Source organism: Amblyomma americanum, chromosome 6 (genome assembly GCF_052857255.1).
Source record: "Amblyomma americanum isolate KBUSLIRL-KWMA chromosome 6, ASM5285725v1, whole genome shotgun sequence".
NCBI lineage: Eukaryota > Metazoa > Arthropoda > Arachnida > Ixodida > Ixodidae > Amblyomma > Amblyomma americanum.
Genome location: NC_135502.1, coordinates 17,272,643 through 17,296,175, shown reverse-complemented (window position 1 = coordinate 17,296,175; position 23,533 = coordinate 17,272,643). Strand labels below are relative to the sequence as shown.

General features: G+C 48.1%; 1 protein-coding gene across 1 annotated transcript in view; it reads right to left on the bottom strand.

The window, feature by feature from the left end:
• The window catches only part of LOC144136390 (methanethiol oxidase-like), a 90,442-nt gene extending 68,957 nt beyond the window's left edge, over positions 1 to 21,485 (bottom strand). The window contains exon 1 of the mRNA XM_077668673.1: positions 21,137 to 21,485. Coding sequence (XP_077524799.1) covers positions 21,137 to 21,377 — 241 coding nt within the window. The 5' untranslated portion in view covers positions 21,378 to 21,485. The remainder of the gene's footprint in view (positions 1 to 21,136) is intronic.
• Positions 21,486 to 23,533: the final 2,048 nt, after the last annotated feature.

Here is a 23,533-nt window from a genome sequence, read left to right as displayed (position 1 = left end):
AGCCACCCCGTAATTCTAGCAAGTTTCCCAAGGTCCTTACTTCATTTGACTCTCTACCACGCCCATTACATTTTTCTTTCTTCACACAACTAACACAACTATTCTGAAACTCTATTAATATACTGCCTGTTTTCAGTCTTGTGTATTAGACTTCCCGCCTATGTCCATTTCTTCTTTCCTATTTACGCTAAAATGTCTTCAACTCGAGCTTTCTCTCTTAATCTACGCTGCCTTGTTTTGTTTTGCCGTTCTGTTGGCTCCAAGTGGCAGTTCCATTCACGAGTATTGGTATGCTACATCAGTTCTCTATATCAGTTTTTTTTTCAGGAATGTCAGTAAGTTGCAGTGTTAATAGTATGGTAGTTGAAGAGAAATGTGTCCTTATATTCTTCGCATGATAATTTCGTTCTCGTCATCTCGATATGCTTTGAATTCTTAGCCTATACGTAGACATTATTCTGAACTACACCCTGTACATCACATTAAGAATTATGGCAAACTGTCGTTCCTGTGTGATACTGCAATTTATTAATATTAATTTTATCTTTACCATTGCGGTTTACGTGCCTACGCGTCTGATGGTCCGCTATAATTCCTCCCGTGCATTGCTTGCGACAACATCGTCAGGAAACAGGAGGGTGCTAAAGTATTGCCCGTTAATTCTCACATATTGCTTCTTCCACTTTAAATCTCTGAATATTTTTCAGGCATACAGTGAATAAAAACGAAGGGATTGTGTTCCGTCCATAAATCCCCTCTATATCAGAACTTTGTCGCTCCCCTTGAGTACTACAGTCCTCGTGCACTCATTGCGGACATTTTCCAGCAAATTGAAGTAAGGCTCCTGGCACCTCTTTTGCACAGTGCCTGCATGACCGCTGCTATTCGCACTGAATCGAATACTTTTTCGTAGTCCATGAAGGCCATATTTGCGGGCACGTTTTATTCCGAGAATTTTCCTGTTACTTGATTGATTACATAAACGCAATCTCTCACTGAGTAGCCTTTCAGAAAGTTTGCCTGTCTCCAGGTTTGGTTGAGGCCTAGTTACTGCTAGCACGTCGTCGGTAGCTACGCCCGCCTATGTCTGCCCCAATACTGGCTCACACGCCAACCCTGTCAACAGCACGCCAAGCCTTGCCATTGGTCACAATGAATTTGAGCCAACGCCGGCGTTCGTATAAAAATCGAAAGAATAAAAAAGGAGAGGCCTGTGTAACCATGTACCCTCAAGGTTTGATTGATCGATCCTTTCTTTTGCCCCCTTTGTGGTCGCTTACAGCGGCCGAGGCGTCGCGTAGCATGAATACCAAGAGCAAAGTTGTTGCACTTCACAAGGAGTGCCGCAAGCCTTACTCATACCAAGTGGGGGGGGGGGGGGGGGGGGGGGGGGGGACCAATCGATTGGGGGCATGCCCGCTGTGGATGAGTGATGCGGGCGCACGCACAACGCGCAAAGTAAAAAAAAAATGGGTGAGGGGGAGGCTTCTGCGAAGGGAAAACCGCAGTAAGGCACGCGTGGCACTGATTTATGGGCATCCTGCGGCGCGCACCAAAATCGCATCAGGTGCCCGCGGAGATATCGCCAAGGAAAGCTAATTTTCATTTCACGTGTCCACACACTGCCTCGCAAAATCAGTGCAGCACTGTGGACGCCCGAGAGCCAGCATCAGCTAAATCGGCCACGGCTGGTTCACCGCGAAGTCGGATGTTCCCTCGCGACAACAGGTTGCTATTGGTAGACACGTATAGGTTGTCCAATAGCGGGCTACTGCGACTGCAACGGCAACTCAAGAATTCAGTCCCACTTTCGAATAGTTTACTTTCAGCCGCTCATCAGCTGACGCTAGCTTGATCGACCGAAATGTTGCACTGTGTTTGTGAAACAGTGCAACGTTTTTTATTATTATTTTTACAGTGTGTGTGAGTGTACTTGGGTTATGGTGAAGAGAAGCTTAAGCCCCTCCGGGAGTCGATCCGCGACATCCCTGTCACGGCTGACGCACGTGCTTGTGCTGCTTTTGCGGGGGGTGTCGTCAACAAGTTCGCCTCGGGTGACACTGAGCGGTGCTTACGTAAGCGGTGTGGCACCGAGGATCCGAATCGCACGTCCCAGCTCAATTCAGAACACTCGGCGTCAGCGAAATAGCGCGGGAGAGGCCTGGCTTGTTTCCTATAGGAGTACGGTTTCGCGTGGGAAGAAATCCGGTTATTTTCTCCGGTTTCATTTTTTTTTTACTACGCGGCGCGTGTGCGGCGTGGTTGAATAGCTGCGCTTATTATATATTCCCTTCAGCACCGACGTCATTTCGTGAAACAGAAACCTACCTCAAGAATTGTGCCTGCAGTCATGTTTTGTTTTTTTGGAGCCTTCCCTTTACCGCACCATATATTATTTGCTAGCTATGCTCCGCTTCCCAGACACGTGCGACACTTTTCGATGCCTTTTGTTCTTCTTTCGGCGTGGTGGAACCACAATCGAGCTAGTTAGCTCCCTATTACGCCCTGCTGTTACCGTTCGCTTTATGGTTTGAGAGTAACTCTTGCTTCGTTTGTGAATAATAGCGTATAATTTCAAAAATGAGCATAGTATCCAACTCATGACTGTTTTAATTCCAAGAGAAGGAAGAAAATTCGTTTAATGAAAGACAAAGAATTTAGGTGGCGTTAAAACAGCGTGACATGTACTGTACGTTGGGGGGGGGGGGGGGGGGGGGTCTGAGATAAAGGTGGAAATAGAAGTGTGCAGAAAATAATACAGTGAAAGAATAAAACATGTGGTTAGGAAGATCCCAGCTGTTCCTCAAAAGCTGCTTAGAAGAAGAAAAAACGTGTATACACTCATGTAAGCGAAGTTTCTCCGGCCACTAGCACAGCTTCCTCACTTTGAAGAAAGCTTGCCATCCCGTGTGAAGACGGTCGATGGACTTATTTGCACAAAGTTCCGGTGCCCAACAATCAAACAGTGCAAAATAAAAAAATGAACGAGCACAAGTTTTCTCCAAGGATCGTCTTCTCGAGACGTATTTCCCACTTTCACCGCAAAAAAAGTTCGCCACCCACCCGTCTCTGAGGAGCGCCAACGTCCTTGTTTTTCAGCAATCGTTCGCTCGAACGAAAGCGCGTCGTTGTTGCGGTTCCTCCGCTTTGATTGAAAACAGCAGCGAAGAGAATTCGTCTGGAGTTTCGAGGTGCGCACTCTTGTGTAAGGTAGGATATAGGGAAGTACAACCTGGATGTTTCTCGCGGTGCAACACATGGGCTTCACATTTCTGTTCGAAAGCGCACGGGGAAAGCTTTCGCATCGTTGTTCGCACATTCATTTAGATGTGCGAGCATGAAATGCCTCTCCCACACGTTATAACGAATAAAGCTTGCTTTCTATTTCCTTACCCGCCGACTCAAAACAACAACTACCGCGTAGCGCCATTCCATCTTCCCGCAATCAGCAATGAGCAGTAGGCGCTTTACCTGACGATGAGTGGCTGCCCGCTCTCTGAACGCAGCGTCAGAAGTGACCAAGCAAAGCGACGCCAAAGGATGACCGCAAACATGAAGGACATCTTATAACGGCCGCACGACGCACCGCTCCACCGTTATTAAAAAAAATGAGCGCCAACTTTTGCTCAAGCCTGGAGCGGCTGCATTCGAGGAAATAAAGGATATAAAGGAAATGAAGGAGGACGAGGATTCCGGAAGAGAAGAAATGAAAAGACAGGTTGCAATGTAATGAACGAGCATCAATCATCGACGAGAAAAAATGGCGCCGAGTTTCTTCGTCGATTCTAAAAGGATGAAAAAGGGAGTAAATTTGCGCGGCGTCTGCTGGGATCGATGAGAATATGAAGCTATACCTTTCATCCGTCTTTATGTTCATCGTGCTGACATTTCTGGCTTTAATGCTGCTTTTTTTTTCTGTAAGCTACGGGAAAAAACTTATGTTCTGCGAAAGAAGGAAAAAAGGATAAGGGGTGAGAAAAGGGTGCAGTGAAGGTGAGCATGAATTGGAGTTGCAAAACAGGCAGCAGCTGATCGATGGCTGAAGCGCGATCTCAAAGGCAAATCGAAAGCCGTCGAAGCGCGAAAAACACGTTGTGCGCGCAAAAATTCACATGTACACGAACACATAAACGCACACACGCGGCACGTAGAGTGACTCGCGACAGCTGTTTTATGCTTGCTTCGTGCGCGCCAATAACGACGGAGATTCCGGATGGTTTACCCCACGGCGGCGACAGCACGCTCGCTAAAGTGGGTCACCGTTGAGGGCAGGAGATGCTGGCGGTATTTCACGAAAAACAGGAAAATAAAAGCGACGAATGATGTGGAGGTGCACGATGTTGCCGTGATGACGATGCCTTTCTGTGAAGAAGTGGAAATAAATATAGGCACTCAACGGCCAACGCCTGTTGAACGTTTGAAACTCATGTTTTGTGAACATTAGGTACGTCGTAGACAACTGTTTGTCTGACGCTGAGCGTACGTACCGTGATTTACAAGGTAATGATCCAAGTAGAGTAGATATCATGTCTGGAGGAGGTTTGAATTAAGTGCCCTTGAAACATTTCTGCCAAACCACTACGACACGCACGCAGAATCTGCTGTCTCTGCTGGCATAATTGTGGGCTCATAATGCAGCGTCTTTAACGGGGAATACGTCATCATCATCACCATGCGTCTGACCACGCCCAGTGCAAGACAAAGGCCTCTCCAATATATCTCCAATTAACCCTGTCCTGGCAGGACAGGGATGTACAACTCTGCAATCATTTGGTTTTAGTGGCAGCCTTTTAGTTCGTGCTATACTACAGCCAAGAACAGCGTCTCTATATGTGCTGATGGAGAACTAGAGGTCAGCAAATTTTTGTGTATGAATTTTGTGGCTGTTTATACGATCCCTGTCTCGCATATTTGGGCAGGTCCGCTTGTGACGTCCCGATAATACCATGACTGCTGTCTCAACACAAAATAAACGCAGAGCAGGATATTATCTTTCACAAACCTGCACTGCTCTCTATTTGAGCCTTTATGCAAGCACACAAAGTAAACACATAAGTAGCAGACATTCTTTTATAAGGCTGTCCATTGAACCCCAATATTAACGTTCAAAAAACAGAGACGCTTTTAATAGAGACAAAATAAAGGCCATCGAGATATTAACACTATATCGAGTATTTCAAAAAGCACTTTTAAAGTTCCTTAAATTATGATGGTTAAAATCTGAAGAAAATATCTTAAGGAACTAAGTGCCACCTGTAACGGACGTTATTTATTTAAGAATCATGCTGACTAGATAATTAACAAGGATTGTAATTGGCGTTAGTATAACAACCTGGAGGTTGTACCAACGGAGAGTTCGCAGTCAGGGACAAGACGATGTCATATCCACTTCAGAAACCAAATAAAAAGTAGTTCTATAAACCCCTGCAACGTGAAAAATTGAGGTCTTTTTTCCGCGCGAAACCCAAACTGAGAAGTACATGAGCCGCGCAGGAAGGCCAGTGCGAGCCCAACGTGCTCTGGTGACATGTTGCAATTCCTACGGCGCCCAGTTAAAAATGCCTGCGGTAGTGTACCACGACTTGCACCCTATTTTGCTCCATCGCTTGTTACAAAAAAAAAAAGGTTAGCAACCTCGAACTACGCGACCGTCATTTCTCAGAGAGACCAGACGTGCTCCAAATGTATTCGCATTTGAATTTTATTGCCCATGAAACGTCTCATAAACATCGCACTGCGATGAAGTTAGTCGGATCAATCAGTATAACTACTGGACCTTCATGGTTTACTAGTTACGTGCAGTGTGGAACCAATCCATTTGCAGGCAGGCAGGTGCATGTGAGCGTTCACAACATCGGCCGTCTACAACACTTCATGCCACTCGGTACACGCATACAATAAAGTTTCGCGTTACTTACTTTAACTAAATCGAATAACTGGGTATTTCTTCGAGCACCGCCCGAATTATCCGCGATTCTCAATGTATGCCGTTGACCAACACGGTCACCAGCAGAACCTTCGCTACGCAGTTTACGAGGAAAGATACAAAAGGCAACAATTAAAAACTGTCAGCATCGCCACCGACAGTGCAACTAAATTCAGTGCAGTTTAGTGCCTAGTTCGAGTTACTTGTGACGACATTATTTCATGAAGGCCTGTCCTTTCTCAAGGAAAAACTAAAGAACATTCTAGAAGCGAAAGAAAACTACGCAACCAAATTGCGTAGATGTATTCCAGTGCATGGTCATGGTGACCATAATTAAACAAACTGCCCTGCGCTTGATTAAAATCAAATAAAAAGTCGCTAACGCTGAATAATAGCCAAGAGTCAGTGAGTGAAATGTCGTGCAGCGGAGAGAGACTATTATTTGTGCCAGGTCATTTACAGCACCGTAACAAATTATTGGTAGTCATCAACATCTGCCTTTTGCGTGCTTCCCAGAGAAGTCTCGGCAAAGAAGATTAAGCCTACAGCGTAAACTCTGAGCCTTAGGCACGCAAACAATAAGCGATAACAGCTCCCGGCCTGCCCTCCAGAACAAAGTACGCAAAGATAACACGGCGAGAGGTGTAAATACGTCCCGCGGTGGAGTGTTGTCGGATTAAACAATGCACGCGCATCGAATGACAGACAGCTTCGACTGCAATGCTCCTAGTAATCAGCGGCGGTCCATTTTTGTTTTGTGCCAGTGACTGGCGGGTAATGATTACCGTTGTGCTGGAGACAGGATGACAGCCCGTCTCTGTAAAGAAGTGGGCACCACCCTTAGGCTGTATTCTGAACCATGCATGGATCCCTGCTGCGCAAACATAGCACTGCGGTTGTGTCCAAACATTTCGTCTTGTGCTTGATATTTGTGCGCTGCTTTTTCTCCATGGTGCCTTAACCATCCGCCACATCTCCTATACCATAGCACTGTGCCGTACTTACAGTGGTCGCTAAAATAAACTGGGTTATTCCTAGTAACCAATAAGTTATAGTAAGTCACAATAGAACCCCGGGACCTCATTTTGTTTGGTCGTCTATTTCGTAGTGTAGCGCGTTTACTCATTCAAAAAGGTCATGCTGGCCCTATCGGAGGCCTCAGGACAAAAGGGAACAACCATTTCATTAGTCTGTGACACCTTCGTTTGCAGTTCCTGTTGACGTCATTTGGTAACTTATCGTGTACGTCTCCCTTCTTTTCAACCTGAACCACCTCACAGGTCTTCGCACAGGCATTGCTTGCTCTGAATTTCATTCTTCTCATCACCATTATTTTATTTCAACAGATGCAGAAATACATGCAAGTAACTGTTGGGCGAATAGCCTAAACGGGTTTAGGCCCATTTTTATCGATGTAGTCAGAAGCGAAGCAATGGAAACGTAAAATAAATGAAATACAACCGCGAACTCTTCTGAACAACAGCAGAAACAAAAAAAAAACAGCTGATAAGCATATTATGAACCTAGGAATTACAGAACAGCAAAAGAAGAGGAAAATTTTTAAAATGGTATACAGTAAAACACGTACGCATAGAAAAATCCGTAATGTACACAGTTTTAATATAGACAAGAGTGATGCAAATCAAAGTCAGAAAAAAAAAATTAAAAGCAGCAGGAAAATGTCTTCGATCGTCTACTTATATGCATTGTTATCAGGAAACAAGTTTATCGAAATATAATATTCCTATGGAAAATACAAAGCTATCGGCCATTTTTATTTCAAGGGGCACTGTATTTCGAATTTTAGTTCCATAGTACCATATTAGACGTTGACCATAGAGGTGGCTGGTAACTGGCAGACTGAATTTTACGTTGCAAACATTTCTTGTGCTCACTCCGGCTAAAAGCGGAGTCACTCAAACTATAATTCATAAATGATTAAGCGCGTCTGCATTATCATGTGAAACATGGTAAGAATGCAAATAAAGGATAGCTCAAGGAAGGCACAACCCACGTCGAGAGCGACGCGGAAGCGGACGCTTAACCAGTATTTTGCGAACTGTGACCGAGTGCGCGATGTAATATGCGATGGATGTTTTATTCATGCCCGGGCAGATGATAGGTCTCCCTCCGCGCTCTAGGGACTGCACTGGCACGAGATTGTTGGGACCGTAAATCGAATCTTGAGCGGAAGAGCACGGGAAACGAGAACAATTTCGTGCAAAGAGTGCGGGCTGCTTAGCTCCGCCCTGGAAACGACAAGCATACTTTTGCCATTTTCGTCCCCTACCTCTTCGTGTGCGTACAGTGGTTGCTTGTACTCTCACCTTCGCCAGGACATGGAGGCTCGAGAGCAGAGGTTATCCCGTGGAACTAACCTCTGATCGAACGAGCGACTATTCCATGGCTGATGTCGCTTCGTATAGCTGTTCTCTAACGGAATAATACTTGCCCCCTTAGGTACCGAAAATTGTGGCAGCGCAGTTATTACCAACAAGACTAACCCCTTCTACGCTGACAGACCTTTCTGGTTAAGAGTGTTCTCTGTACCTTCACATGAACCTTAGCTGTACTTATAAACGCAAACGTCTGCAGCTGCCACTAGGCTTAAGGAAATAGAGCAGGATTTGGCCACCGTGGTGTAGTACTTGGCCACAATCTTCTACGGAGCGGATTCCAATTGAAGGAAGGTGTAGCACGGGGCGGTAGAAAGTTAGGTGGGCGGACGAGATTAAGAAGTTTGCGGGGATACGGTGGCCGCAGATGGCAAAGCACAGGTTTAATTGGAGAGACATGGGAGAGGCCTTTGCCCTGCAGTGGGCGTATTCATGCTGATGATGATGATGAAGTAAAATAACTATCTGCGGTCACATTTCAGCCTGCGTAGAAGAATACCTTGTTCCTGCTCGGTACCTGAGTAACACATGAGCTCAACGCAGGCTGCGCACACCAGCGGGTGTGCGCGACATAGGCACATTTTGTCGCCTCTCTCGCGGGCGCTCCGCGACCTTGCGGGACACGGTACGAGGCACTGCACACGGAACGCCACAGGGCCAACGAAATCTGTGACGGGAGAGAAAATGAACAAGAAAAAAAAGAACAGAAGCAGCAAATTTGGCGCGGTACAGGAGGGCCGATCGATGCACGGAGCAGGCACGTTTGACAGGGAAGTCACGTAGCTGCCAGCTCTGCAGAAGCAATCCAACACGCACTCACGCACGCACAGGCGCCAGCACAATCAGCAGCGTGCGGCGAATGCGGCAGCGTCATAGTATGGGCGGCGTTCCAGCAAGCGGGGAACTGCATAGGGTTTTCTTGCTTCCGATATTCCGTTATTCTGTTCTTTCTGTCTATTTCTTCACGCTGCCTCTCAGGGTTTCTTCTAGATCTCTCTGTCTTCTATTCCGCCTTTCTCTCTTTCACTGTTTAGCGCGGTAAAGAACCCCGAGTGGTCGAACCCCAGGCGGTCTAAATTAATCTGTAGCCCTTCATTCTGGTGTTTCTCTCAGACATGTGCTGCTTTGGGACGTTAAGCCCTGCATACCATAGCATACCGTACCGTACCGTACCATACCATACCATACCATACCATACCATACCATACCATACCATGCCATACCTTTAAACACAAAAACTGCGCAAAGGACGGAACACAGAAAAGCAGCACACGGTACGCTTTTATGTTGCGTTTAACCCTTTCGGCCTTGGTGGCGTTGCAAGTTCGCACCAGAACACAATGTTCCGCTTATACTTCAGTAACACACGAAAATATTGTTAATTTTTACTGGGATAGTTCCTCGGTTTCCTTGTTGCTATCGGCATCACTTTTCTCGCATTTCCCAGTTGTTGTTGCTGCCTCAAAAGCGATGGCACATACTCAGTTGTTGTTGTTGTTGTTGTTGTTGTTGTTGTTGTTGTTGTTGTTGTTGTTGTTGTTGTTGTTGTTGTTGTTGTTGTTCTTGTTGTTGTTGTTGTTGTTGTTGTTGTTGTTGTTGTTGTTGTTGTTGTTGTTGTTGTTGTTGTTGTTGTTGTTGTTGTTGTTGTTGTTGTTGTTGTTGTTGTTGTTGTTGTTGTTGTTGTTGTTGTCTCAGAAGCGATGGCTAACCAGTGCTGTGCGCTCTAAGGAAGAAGCAGAAGCAGCACGGTGGGCATGACTGAAGAAGCCGAGGTAGAGAAAAATTCATAGATTTATATCTCACCAACCATTCCTTCTTTTGCGCTCAGATTTTTAAACATTTTGTGCAACGCATTTCCAGGCTTATATCCATATCGTGAATAATAATGAATGCGTAGAGGCTTTGCTGCACCACGTTTATGGCATGTGCAATTTTGACACCACCAGGACTCAATGTTTGCCAGCGGTGACCATTGAGAGATGATAGGTAATCTTTCTAGAGGAACATCCGTTGTCTTTTGCGACTGTACCTACACTGATGAGTTTGTTGGGCAACATGCTGGCTTGAATATTCCTTGCGCCAATTTGAAGAAATCTCAAATTAGCTTTTTGATGCACTGGTAGTGGAAATTTTTACTATCGTAGAAGATGGACGTTAGGATCGAGGCACGTAGTGACAATGACGACGCTGGTGAACAGCAACCAGAACAAAAGGAATAGCGGGAATAAATGGGCCCCTGACCTTGCGCTTTATAATTTTTGCACGGCTCTCTTTCTCGGGTGAGCATCGACAGTGAGCGGCGAGAAGAGACCGGGACATGCACACTGCAAATGCGCACCACCGCTCGTGCAGCACGTGTGACGCGACCTCGACGCTGGGAACAATGCATAGTGTTTGGCCAATTTTTCTAGATAACGCGTATGCGGTGCGCTCATAACAGGATCTGGTTTCTGCTCGGCCGCAAGATATTCTTGTCATTTCTTGTCACCTGTACATAGCACCATTTTGACAAGATGCAGACATATTACAGATTACCTTTCATTTTATGAACTGGTCTACTGTGAACACCTGGTTCGAAAGCAGGCGTGAGCCAAGTGAATTGTGCACAGTACTTGAGAAAGGAAACGATAGCACCTACAAAGACAAAAACAGCGGTAGAACGACGCAGGACTTCTTGTTCCGCTTCGATCTTCCGCTGTGTTTGTCGTCGTAGGCGCTATTGTTTCCTTTCTCAAGAACTATGCACCCTCTAGCCCAAACCGAAGTCCTTCCAAAGCATTGCGCATCGTGCCTGCTGAACACTTAGATGTACTTGGGTCTGCGCTAAGCATTTATGAAGCGCTTTATGAAGCTCTATAGTAGAGGGCGTTACAGATATGTGGAAAGCGTTCATTTCATTTCGTCATTTCGTCCACAGTCGCATTTCAGGAAGGCTATTCAAGTTTTGAACATGCGTGTTGTTTACTTTACGTATTATCAGCTGGAAAACTCGCCTGTCTGCGACAAGAACGGGTAGAAATCGTACCAAACGCAAGGTCAGCAGGAAAGAGCGGCATCTCTTGTGGCAAGTGCAAGGCCCCCCACTCCCTTGCAAAGTTAAAAAATCTGCTTTCGCATTTTCCACATTGCCCCGCCGCGGTGGCTCAGTGGTTAGGGCGCTCGACTACTGATCCGGAGTTCCCGGGCTCGAACCCGACCGCGGCGGCTGCGTTTTTATGGAGGAAAAACGCTAAGGCGCCCGTGTGCTGTGCGATGTCAGTGCACGTTAAAGATCCCCAGGTGGTCGAAATTATTCCGGAGCCCTCCACTACGGCACCTATTCTTCCTTTCTTCTTTCACTCTCTCCTTTATCCCTTAACGGCGCGGTTCAGGTGTCCAACGATATATGAGACAGATACTGCGCCATTTCCTTTCCCCAAAAAACCAATTATTATTATTTCTCCACAGTGCACAATAAGCCACTTTTTTGTTCACTTCTCTGTGGTGAATTGCGGTAACCAAATCGTTCCTTTCGTATTTTGCCCCCCCCCCCCCTGATCCCTGATGTCCTATTCTGACGCCATACCTCTACATACATTAATACTTGCACCGCGAGCTTTAAATTTTTACTGCTTGGTTATGGGGCCTTAGACACCCTCAAAACAGGGAGGAAAAAACTTTGCTACCAAAATAAAAAATCCAGGGCCGAAAGAGTTACAAAAGGCCGTTCCAACCAGCCCCCCCCCCCCCCCACCCCCACTGCACTCCTCTTGATAACATACCACACCATACCATACAGTACCACAAAGTGTCTTATTACCATACCGTACCATTTCTTTCATCCCATGTTTCGTTCTCCCTTCTATTTTCTTCCATCATTTTTTCTACATTCTTTTTCACTTTCTGTTTTCTCTACTTAAACTCTTCCTATCATTCATTCCTTCTTTCTTTCTCTGTTACTTTTTCTTCTTTTTCCGCATTTAAGAACGTGGTCATTCAGGCCCAAGCTTCGTGCTTTTCAGTCTCCTCCCCTGTATGCGTTCCGCCCAGGCCACACACAGTGCATCCCAAAGCGTGCTGAGCCGACATTCAGTGATACAAGTGCAAGGCACGGGGCATTAGTATACGCGCAGTTTATCCACGCAACAGCACGTCGTCCCGGGCTCAGCTTCGAGGCACACAAAGGAGCTATGATGACGATGAGGCAATAGCACTCACAAGGGCTGCGCGCGTGAACCCTAGCTCCGGCGACTTACGCAAGGCACTCGCAGACCGCCTCGCGGCCTAATAGCTGCGGTTTACTGCCCCTGAGACTGATTCCGAGCAAGTCCCCAAGGCAAAGCCCAATATAATAGGGGCATAAACGCTCTGCAGGCTTCATAAACCGCACAGCACGTAGACGAGTGCCACTCCAGTAATTCAGCTCGTTATTCCGTCCCAGAGAAGTGTCCGTCTCGGTAATAGGTCCATACAAGTGTCAGACAGTCTGGCCATTTTTCATTGTTCAAATATGACAGAATATCAACCGAATTCTCCTCACTGACAAGAGCTGAATCGAAAAAAAAGTGAAGATAGAAAACGGTTAATAAGGTGCAATGCAGTTGATTTATAGTTAGTCAGAACTACGCCGGCGCACCTCCTAAAGCACCTTTCTCCAGACGCTGACTGTGGCAGTGATCAGTGGCCCAAAGAGAGTATCGGCAGGTATCGGTGTCGACTAACCATGCAAGCTATTGGATCGTAGCCGGTGCACATAGGCGCACGATCGTAGTTTCGCAGCATTGATTTTGTCTAAAACTGCTTTTATTAGGAATAATTTGCCTCTTTGTCTCCGGAAAGTTCACTGCAACGGTTCGGCTCTTGATTCGGAGTCGCCCTACGTGATACTGCGCCATCTGTGTTCTGTTGCCTGCAAGACAAGATCGACAACCTTGTAGCCCAACCAGGACCTGCAGGTACGTTCAGAAAAGCTTTAAGTTGCCGTGAACCACTGGCTTTATTTTAGATTGAATACTCCGCCGCCGTAAACAGACTGCATCAAATAAACCTATGTATTATATATCTACATGCCTCATACACTATAGCTCAGTAATTGTGTAATTTTCATTTGAACAGAACCAAGAGAGTTTCTCAATTTTGACCACGAAAAAAAATGTTAATGATAATAAGTACGACGTAGAACAGCAAAGCCCTGGATTAATTTCATCCTCATTCAGCATGTTACCCTGTGTTAGATGCGGGCCCCTGGTTCGCCTGTGCCGTCTCTCGCAAGGTCGGTGTCCCCGGGTTCCGGATCGGGAGACTGCTGTAGTGGGGTTGACGAAGAGATGAGAGGGTCTTCGAGGTGAAGGAGAGACTGAAGGGTTTATTTACATTTATACAAAGATTGAAAGAGTGAATCGGGAGCTGGCGAACACACGCCAGATCGCTGCTTAAATAGGGTCCGCTGTCCCCAGGTCCCTAGTTGGGGAATCTAGTTCATTAAAAATGCGTCGAATCACTGTGATGTAGATCACGTGTCCAGTCTTCCGGGTCCGCCCCCAGCCACACACTCTTGCCACTTCTGGCAGATTAGTGTCCGTGCTGTCCAGGCTTCGGTGATGAATAGCCCGAAGGGGGTCCCATTGAGAGCGTTGAAGGTCAGTCACCTGCACTTCACAGCGGTAGTGTGGGGGCGAATGGATCCCACCGCAGTTCGCAGAAGCTTTCACGTAGAGCGTGGGAAAGCACAGTCCAAGTCGAAGTTGTTTTCGAAGCACGAAGATTCCAGAGACGTTGGCTTAGTTAAACCCGGCCGCATTTGTCACGGCTGATTTGCAGTTCCGCTGATTTGCAGTTCCGCCGCTCGCCGGTTCCCCCGCCGTCCCCTCCGGGAGAAAAATGTCCTGGGAGGGTCCGGCGTTGAGAACAAAAGACGAGTTCACCAAAGCCTTTCTCAAACAGCAGGGGGGGGGGGGGGGGGGGGGGGGGGGGGGGGGGAAGGACCCTTGTAGACGCCACCACCTGCACTCGTAGCGCTGCAACCACATCGACGGCCCTTTGAAGCCTCGGTAGATTGATGATTCCCAGTGGCTTTAATATTCTTGGCATGTTGGCGTCTCCAAACGTAACAGCTCCTCCGCGGCCAGGACAATCTCGATCGGCCAGTGGTCACAATCACTGGTCGAGGAGAGATGACTTGAGTTGTAGCGTGGGAGGCCCTTCTTCATCTTGTCTGCAAGCACAGAGCAGAGTCCTAGACCTCGGACAACGGAGGCATTAGTCGAAATCAGCCACTCAACATGGCGCCACTCCCCAGGCAGTGCACGAAATTCACCCGAGAGCCGCCAGGCTGTTTTGCAATACTACTGCATTGTCAATGTAAACGTAAGCACAAAATTTTGTAGCTGACAGCAGTAATCTCGGCTACTAAGAACAGCTTCCATGTCTGCCAAATTCGCCGCCAAAGCCCGATTCGCCGAACACGGCTTGAAGAGAGGTGGCAAATTTGGAAGCAAAAGAAAAAGGATAATAGGACACCACGCCAAAACAAAGCTAACTAGCACCTAAAAAAAAATACGAAAAGGCACCAAATTGCCACCGAACGGATACCTCAATTATGGGAATAACCTGCTCAATCCGTCGGCATTTCCATGACATTTGCCCTTTTTGTATCGCACAGAAAAGTTATATTGCTGGAGGGCTAGACTCCATCGAAGCAAGCGGCCATTCTTGGGCGACATTTGACGCAGCCATGTAAGCGGACAATGATCTGTCTCGAAAGTAAATTTCGCCCCGTAAACATAACAGGCTAGCTTCTGTGCGGCCCAAACCAGACAAGCGCATTCCTTTTCCGAAGCGCTGTAGGCTTCTTCCCTTACGGTTAACTTCCTGCTGGCATAAAGGATAGGGTGCTCCTCATTGTCGTCTCCGACTTGGCTTAATACGACCCCCATACCCCGGTCGCTGGCGTCACACTGGACCACGAATTCCTTGCTGTCGTCCGGCGCGCGTAACACGGGCCGCGAAACCAGCACGCTCTTCAAGCTCTGAAACTAAATTTCTTTTGCTGCGTCCCAGATAACGCTATTCGGTCTTTCTTTTCGAAGCGCATCGGTCAAAGGACTTGCTAGCTGTGAATAGTTGGGTATGTACCTTTGGTAGTACCCCACAAGACCGAGAAATGACCGTACATCCGTCTTAGTTCGGGGCTGCGGGAATTCAGCGATAGGGGCTATCTTGAGGTCTGACGGTCTCCTCGTCCCCATCACTTGTACAGAAAGCTGCTACAGCTCTTCTCCGCAGAATTCTGCAGTCTCACTTCATTCGCGTAATCTTTGAATAGCAAAATCGGCTATCTAACCTAGCGCCGCTAAACACAGGTACTCAAATGGGCACAAATTAACGTACTTTCATTGCCTCTGCAATGCGTTAGCTACACTATCGCGAATGAGACAAACGTTTCATACCTAACTATGGCCCCCAACAAAACTTGTCGTCCGGTATTTGCTAAAGATACAAAGCGAAACGTGCGCTCAAAATTCAAACACAAAGAAATTTGCTTACTCGGAACGGTTCTACATAAGCAAACAGCTTATCATCAACTCGGGATATGTCTTCGCTGAACTCCTGTGAGTGCCTTTATCACTTAGTAGCATCTCAAATTGACACACGTCCTTTCTAACTCATTAGCATAATTACCTTTATTTAAGTGCTAAGAAAACAGTGACACTTAATCAAATCTAACTTTTTTTAACCTAAAACAAAGTAGCATTTCCTTTCCCGATTTTACACGCACACAACCGAAAGAGGAATAAAAAAAACAGCTACTTCGAATTGCTACGCGGGGTCAAACATGGCTCACCACCCCCGCGTCGAAAGGATTAGTCCTTCAGCCGCGCCCGCCGGGGTCGCGCTCTGACTGATTGTACGACTGTCAACTCGTGACAAAGGGTAACTGAAAGAAGACATTCCTGGTCGCTACTGTCATCTGCACAGTCCCTCGACGCGCTCAGTAGGCCCCGGTAGCCCATGCAGTGCCGATAACCGATTCCGGGCGACGGACAGCGACCGGAGCGAGAAGCTGCTCTCTGTTCTCGCCCCAAGCAAGCCCGCCTACCCTTTCGCCCTGCGCGCTTCCTCGAATACAGTGCGGAAAGTGCAGGACGCATCCTTCTCCAGAGCGCGTTCTGAACATGCCTGCGTGCGCGGTCTCTGTTGCTGGACCACTGCGCTCGCATGCGCCGGGTGTCCCGCGATCTAGCGCCCTCTGATCTCTCCTGCCACTTTGCCTTTTTCTTTACCGCCTTTCTGTCAGGTCGGGGTTGTCTGGGTCTTAATGCCGGCCGATGCCCTTTCAAGAGCCTCGCTCCTGTTCTGCTTGGTAGACGCGTTTTTCTCTTTCTGTTACTGCGGTCACCTTCAGAAGCATCTGCGCGTGCCGCCTGACCAGTAACTTTAGCTGCAAAATTACAAGGTCCCATGCGGGAAGTCTTTTCTTTCGCTTCTGCCGCACTTTTATATGTGCTAACGTTAGCACCTGTCTGCGCTCCTGGATTTAGGGCTTGGCATTTCAACCGTTTTTTCTTGGTCCGTGCCCTCTTCCTGTTTTTACGTCTAGACACTTCCGTTTGTGTCTCCTGATCGCAACTAGCTTGATCTAGTTTTTCAGAGGCACCTCGGAGACCTTCATCCAATTGCAGATTGGCCGCTTTGCCTTCGCAGGTCAGTGTCAGCTCCACACCGCTGACAGACGAACCTTCCGCTGCCCCCGAGTTGGGCAGTTCGCTTTCCTGAAGGCAGTCATCCACCGCCCGCTTATCGGCTTGAGCGCTTACCCCTGAAACGCCCTGCTCGTCTGCAATTGAGCTTTCGTCCTCTGTCTCCGCGTGGCTTTCGATACTGCGTTTCAACATTACAGCTCCGCAGTCTTCCTGACGGTTGTGCGCTGTTTCACAGTACTGTTTCACGTCGTCACGTCTGTCCAACTGGAACGATCCGGCCTGACTCGCTCTCTCTGGAGTCCTGCCTCTCAAGATCTCATCATCCAGTTTCTTTAGCTCATACGTGGGCGCTGTTTCACAATACTGTTTTATGTCGTCACGTCTGTCCAACTGGAACGATCCGGCCTGACTCGCTCTCTCTGGAGCCTTGGCTCTCGAGATCTCATCTTCCAGTTTCTTTCTCTCATGCGCAAGCTGCAACCTTCTGAGCTCCCATTTCTTTTTCTCTGCCGCTAGCCTTTGTTCCTCTATGTTTCTCCGCTCATCTTCCTTTTTCTTTAGCTCATCTTCCTTTTTCTTTCGCTCAGCTTTGAGGAGTTCCCACGTATCGGTAATTATTCCTTCCTCGGCGGTTTCCAAGAGCAATTTGCAAATCTCCGTCTTTTTGATCTTAACCCCTACATCTACACCCAACTCTTCGCACAATGACAGCAAATCTGACCTTAGCCACTTCATTAGATCCATGTTTGCTGCTCTGAGCCTTGACTTTGCTGACCAACTGTTGACGTGAGCTACACGCAATCAGACTCACTGATCAACTTCCCTCGATTCCCAGCAGTTCAATGTATTAACCCAAACAATTGAAGCCTGGCGAATCTCAAGCAAAGTTCAAGCACTCACCCACGGAAGCAACACCACGCCGCATGGTCGATCCAACCGCTGCCAACCAGTTGTTAGATGCGGGCCCCTGGTTCGCCTGTGCCGTCTCTCGCCAAGGTCGGTGTCCCCGGGTTCCGGATCGGGAGACTGCTGTAGTGGGGTTGACGAAGAGATGAGAGGGTCTTCGAGGTGAAGGAGAGACTGAAGGGTTTATTTACATTTATACAAAGATTGAAAGAGTGAATCGGGAGCTGGCGAACACACGCCAGATCGCTGCTTAAATAGGGTCCGCTGTCCCCAGGTCCCTAGTTGGGGAATCTAGTTCATTAAAAATGCGTCGAATCACTGTGATGTAGATCACGTGTCCAGTCTTCCGGGTCCGCCCCCAGCCACACACTCTTGCCACTTCTGGCAGATTAGTGTCCGTGCTGTCCAGGCTTCGGTGATGAATAGCCCGAAGGGGGTCCCATTGAGAGCGTTGAAGGTCAGTCACCTGCACTTCACAGCGGTAGTGTGGGGGCGAATGGATCCCACCGCAGTTCGCAGAAGCTTTCACGTAGAGCGTGGGAAAGCACAGTCCAAGTCGAAGTTGTTTTCGAAGCACGAAGATTCCAGAGACGTTGGCTTAGTTAAACCCGGCCGCATTTGTCACGGCTGATTTGCAGTTCCGCCGCTCGCCGGTTCCCCCGCCGTCCCCTCCGGGAGAAAAATGTCCTGGGAGGGTCCGGCGTTGAGAACAAAAGACGAGTTCACCAAAGCCTTTCTCAAACAGCAGGGGGGGGGGGGGGGGGGGGGGAGGGAAGGACCCTTGTAGACGCCACCACCTGCACTCGTAGCGCTGCAACCACATCGACGGCCCTTTGAAGCCTCGGTAGATTGATGATTCCCAGTGGCTTTAATATTCTTGGCATGTTGGCGTCTCCAAACGTAACACCTGCTACACACTAAAAAGCGTTTTAAAATATCGCTCCTACAGATTTGCGAGCTCGGTAGCCTGGTATTGAACCCGCCAACTTGTTCTTAAAAAGCAAGATAGCAGCCGCTACAATTTTTGTGAGCCAAGAGAGGCAGGTAATGTGATGAAATGGTGCATCGCAGTGGAAAAATCGACCATGTTTGCGACGAAATTAGGAGCGTTGGAAGGCAATGCCTGGAGATTTTAATGCACGGCCTCACAGGTTGGTATCTTTACCTGAAATCAGAGATGTTATAAACACCCGTTAGCTGTTGCCTACCCAGAGGCAAATTGTTAAACCTCTTCGAACTCGAGGCGTGGGCATAAAAAGAAGTGGACGCTGAGCTCCCCAAACATCCAAGGTTAAATTCTTATCCGGCTGCGAGTTGCACAGCGTGCTGAAGCTGTTAACAAATCACTTATTTAAACCATGGACAACGTTCACAGCGTTGGTGGCAGTCCTCTCCACAGCAACAAATCGCCTGAAGACAGGAATATACTCAGAGACAAGATGAAAAGAAGGCGACGTTATTTATAGCACATATTAAGGAAAGCAGTATTTTTTTTAAGGAACCGAATTTTCCATAGCCATTTGTGACCATCTGCGACGGACAAATATTTTACGTCAACGTACACACACAGCGAAATCGACCACTGCAAAAACCAAGTAAAATAGAGCCAGCTAAAAAAAAAAAAAGATGTCAACCGTTATTATGCAATGTTTCTGAAAGTTGAACCCAAGCGGTGTCCAGAGTATCGAAGCGTTACTAACGACGGTAAAAGCATAAAGTCATCTAATCCTTCAGCTCAGAGGAAAGTTAAATTTCGCTGGAGTTCGTTCCGCGCCTGGCCCTGCCATCAGTGTTGGTTCTACTCACGACACATGTTGATGGCAAGGAGGATCTTCATGGAAGGTAATAAAGCGCTCTGCATTTCCTTAGAGTCTGGCTGTACAAACAATTGGGCCTGGGCCAGCCGTACAGGTGAGAAATCAGATAAACAAAAAACTCTGTCCACATTCGGCGTCAATGGCACTGTCGCGGTAATCTACAGTCCACCACGCACTGAACAACTGCAGGATCATTCACCGACCAGTGTATACAAGAACGTGGAGGCTAGCGCTTGTGACAGCACTTGAGCACCAAGCCGTTGGGCGGGGCGCTCTTAGCTGTTAGCTTCAATGCACATGGTAACTGCGCTAGAGACACGGACAAAGATAGAAGGACACCACGAACGCTAACATCAACTGGCTTTATTCCAGACAGGCACATGAATATATAGGCAACGTGTACATCAGATCACACCCTAAAGCGCATGTGCAACGGCACCTTCTTGTTCAGGAAATCTATTTCTTTAGATGACAGTGATACCGATTGGTTGCTTACGCAAAGCTGTCGTTCTATGTGAATGAGGAATGCTTCCAGTATTTCGCGTTGTTTTTGATCTGAGCTTACAAAAATGACCCTGGTCTGATTAACTAAAGCTGTTAGCAATTAACTTTATTAGCTATGCTTGTGAAGGTAAGAAAAATCAGAAATAGTGGCCAAAAACACGTATTCATGTTGCGAGTTGGGGGAAACACGCGCATTTTGGCTGATGCTGGACGGCTCACTCTAACTTGTATACATCACACAGCGCAAAACACGCGTCAAACTCTGCCACTCTTGGTAGATATGCTGTCTCACTCCTGAAATAGCCGAACCGCTTCCACTACTTGGTTAATAAAAAACTTCTACGGCCGCAGTTGGTGGAAAATATGACATTCGTCCATGGGCCGCCAGAGATTTCTACAAAAGCAAGGAGACGCTCCACCATCCCGAGTTGATATGACGGCTCGAACTCGAGGCAATTGTTTCCCTCCTCCTGAATATAGTCTGCTCCAGGTGTATACCTGCAGTGGCACAAAAATCGCAGCTGCAATGCGGTGGCTTTGGCGTGCAGCTGCTGATCTCAGGATCAAGATTTCAATCCCAGCATCAGTGGTCGTATTTCGATGCAGGCGCAACACGAGAACAACCCTGTGCAGTGCTATGACAACGCACGTTCAAGAACCCCATGTGATATTAAAATTTTCAGGAGCCCTCCTCTACGTCGTCCATCATAGCCCGTTTGTCACTTCGGGATGTTAAACCCCACAATTTGCAACTAACAAAAATCTCCACAAACTGCATATTCCAGCGACCCCGTTGCTATCGGTAAAGCACATACGTCAAGGTGACAAGCTTAGTTCGGACTCGGTTATCACCGCGCTGCTCTTATCGCATTTCTAGACAAGTATTTCAGAAGAAAAAAAACGAACCATGACTCAGTGGTTTCCCGCGCAGAATCTGATCTCGGTCCATCGCCGGCTGTTGACTTGATTTCCTGTTGGCTCTAAGCAGCCAGGCCAAGGAAGCAGTACAAAAGAGGTACTCCTGCAGGCGCCAACCGGCGTCTACACTCCGTCTTTGCGCGATGGCAAATGACAGCAGTCTTTCGAAAGTGAGCTGGGCGACAAGCCATGCGGAACGTTGGCTCTCGGCGCGTTGCTTCTGCTGCATTTGTCACCTGTCATCTTTCTTCGGCTAACCGTATAGGGCTGCGCAAGTGCTTCGCTCATATCCGTCGAACGGCTTGTTCTTTCTGCCAGTGCAATTGCACCGCACCCACACGGCCGTTTCCAGAGCCGAAACCTTCTGAGGCAAACGGGAAGAATAATTGGCGTCCATCCTGCGCTCTCAGCTTTGCAACAACGAATGGTGACTGTACGGATTTTTTGTTTTTCATTCTTAGACGAATAGCTGCACAATTAGAGACAGCCTTTGTGGGGCAGGCAGTCTTGTTTCTGGACTGTGCAAAGGGTTAAACACATGAATGAAGCCAACATTCACCGTTTCGAACCAAGAGAGCATACGAGGAATTGTTTTTTTAGAGCACAGGTCCTAAGCGCCCGCTCGTGCATGTTTGAGCCTCCAACTAGATGTAGTCTTCACACTGACGCCGACACCGCTGGAGTTTTCACTTTCATGCACAATTACCCCCCTCCCCCCCCCCCACCCCCTCATCAGACCCGTCCCTCTTTACCCTACCACATTAACAACATCTAGTACACAGCCCATGAAAGGTACTTGTGCTGTTCCTGGCACAACGAGCTAAAGTCCCCGTCTCTCCTTCTTTGCCCTTTCCCATCTCGACCGGGCACTGTATAGCGGCTCACTACTGCAATGCTGTTTTTTATTTCTGTTTCTGGCTTTCTGACCGCCTTTCAAAATTGGGCCGTGGAGAAAAATTCCCTCTAAGTCACGCAAAATTCCCGATAGCGACGTTCGTTTCGGAAGTGTTTCGTTCTTCCTATGGATGTGCGGAACGGGAGTCTGTCGGAAATTGTGCCGCCGAGGTTGTTCTGGGCTTTTCCTCAAAAAACTAACGAAAGGACAGCTAGGCGATATCTTAACAGACAGGTCTAGCGTTTTTGCTAGCTCTTGCAAAAGCTCCCTTCAGGTTGAGGTTGAGGCGGAAGCCCTTCAGAAACGTCTTTCCAATGCCAAGGACGTGCTCTATGTCGATACTGCTGAATATCCCTCCGGCCTCTCCTATGCTGAATATCCCTCCTAAAGCACCCTCCAACCCACTCTATCACCCTTCTTTGGACCCCCGCACACGCAGGCCTAGCTGGTAACGAGGTGGCTCACGCCTGCGCCAGAGGTTTCACTGTCCGGACGCCGGCCATGAAGTCCGCCTTCGGTCACGTGGCCCCGCTTATCGCGCGGGACCGCCTCCTCTCCTTTCATGATATATATGTCTCCATTACCGCCTCGGTCGCCTTATATACCCCACTCCCCATCGCAAAACCTCTCGGTATCGCGAGATTCTGTGGCGTCAGCTTCAGACCTCAACTTTTCCCACTCCTACCTCCCGCCACCTCATCGACCCAGCTGGCTATCCCACCTCAGCTTGTAATTTCTACCCGGCCACAGAAAACCTCGACCACATCATGTGTGGGATGTGTTCTTCACCCCCGCACCCCCCCCCCCCCCCCCCCCCACCGAAGAAAAAAATGTCCCCGAATATTAATTCAAAGGAGCGGTTGGAGGTTGCCCTACGCAGCCCAGCGCCTGATCTCCAAGACAAGATCCTAGATGGCTCACAGGGTAGCGGTGTTCCTGTATATGCACCCGCAGGAAGCATATAGACCTCCTTCACCCCGCGACGTCACGAAGATGCGGTGGCGTTGATGTCAGCAGCGACTTTCGCGTGTTAGGGAAAACAGGTTCCGCCTGCCCGTGCCTACCGCAGCTGCCGCAGATACCGGCGGCTGCATCATGCCTGCGCATTGCAGAAGCAGCATATACTGACCAGCTGCGTCTCTGCTGGATCCGCGTAGTAGCATAAAAGTAAATTTGAATGAGCCTCGATAGGTTTCTCGCAGATAAATACCGCATTCGGAAACTGGCTAACAGGAAATGGGTCACGGTAGTACATACAGCGCGAAGTCTGGTAGTCGACCAGGAGTGCCACTCAATGTACTTAATAGCATGCAAGTTACTGCGTCCATTCATCTGAACATCAGCACAGAACGCTTATAACTGCGCAAGGAAAAAAAGCACATATGTAGCAACCCACGTATTTATCACCTTGAGCCGGCGTGCACGGAGCGCCGGCAGGTTCACTCGCGCACAAGGGATGCGTTCTTTTGTTAACAGCACAGCATGTTTTA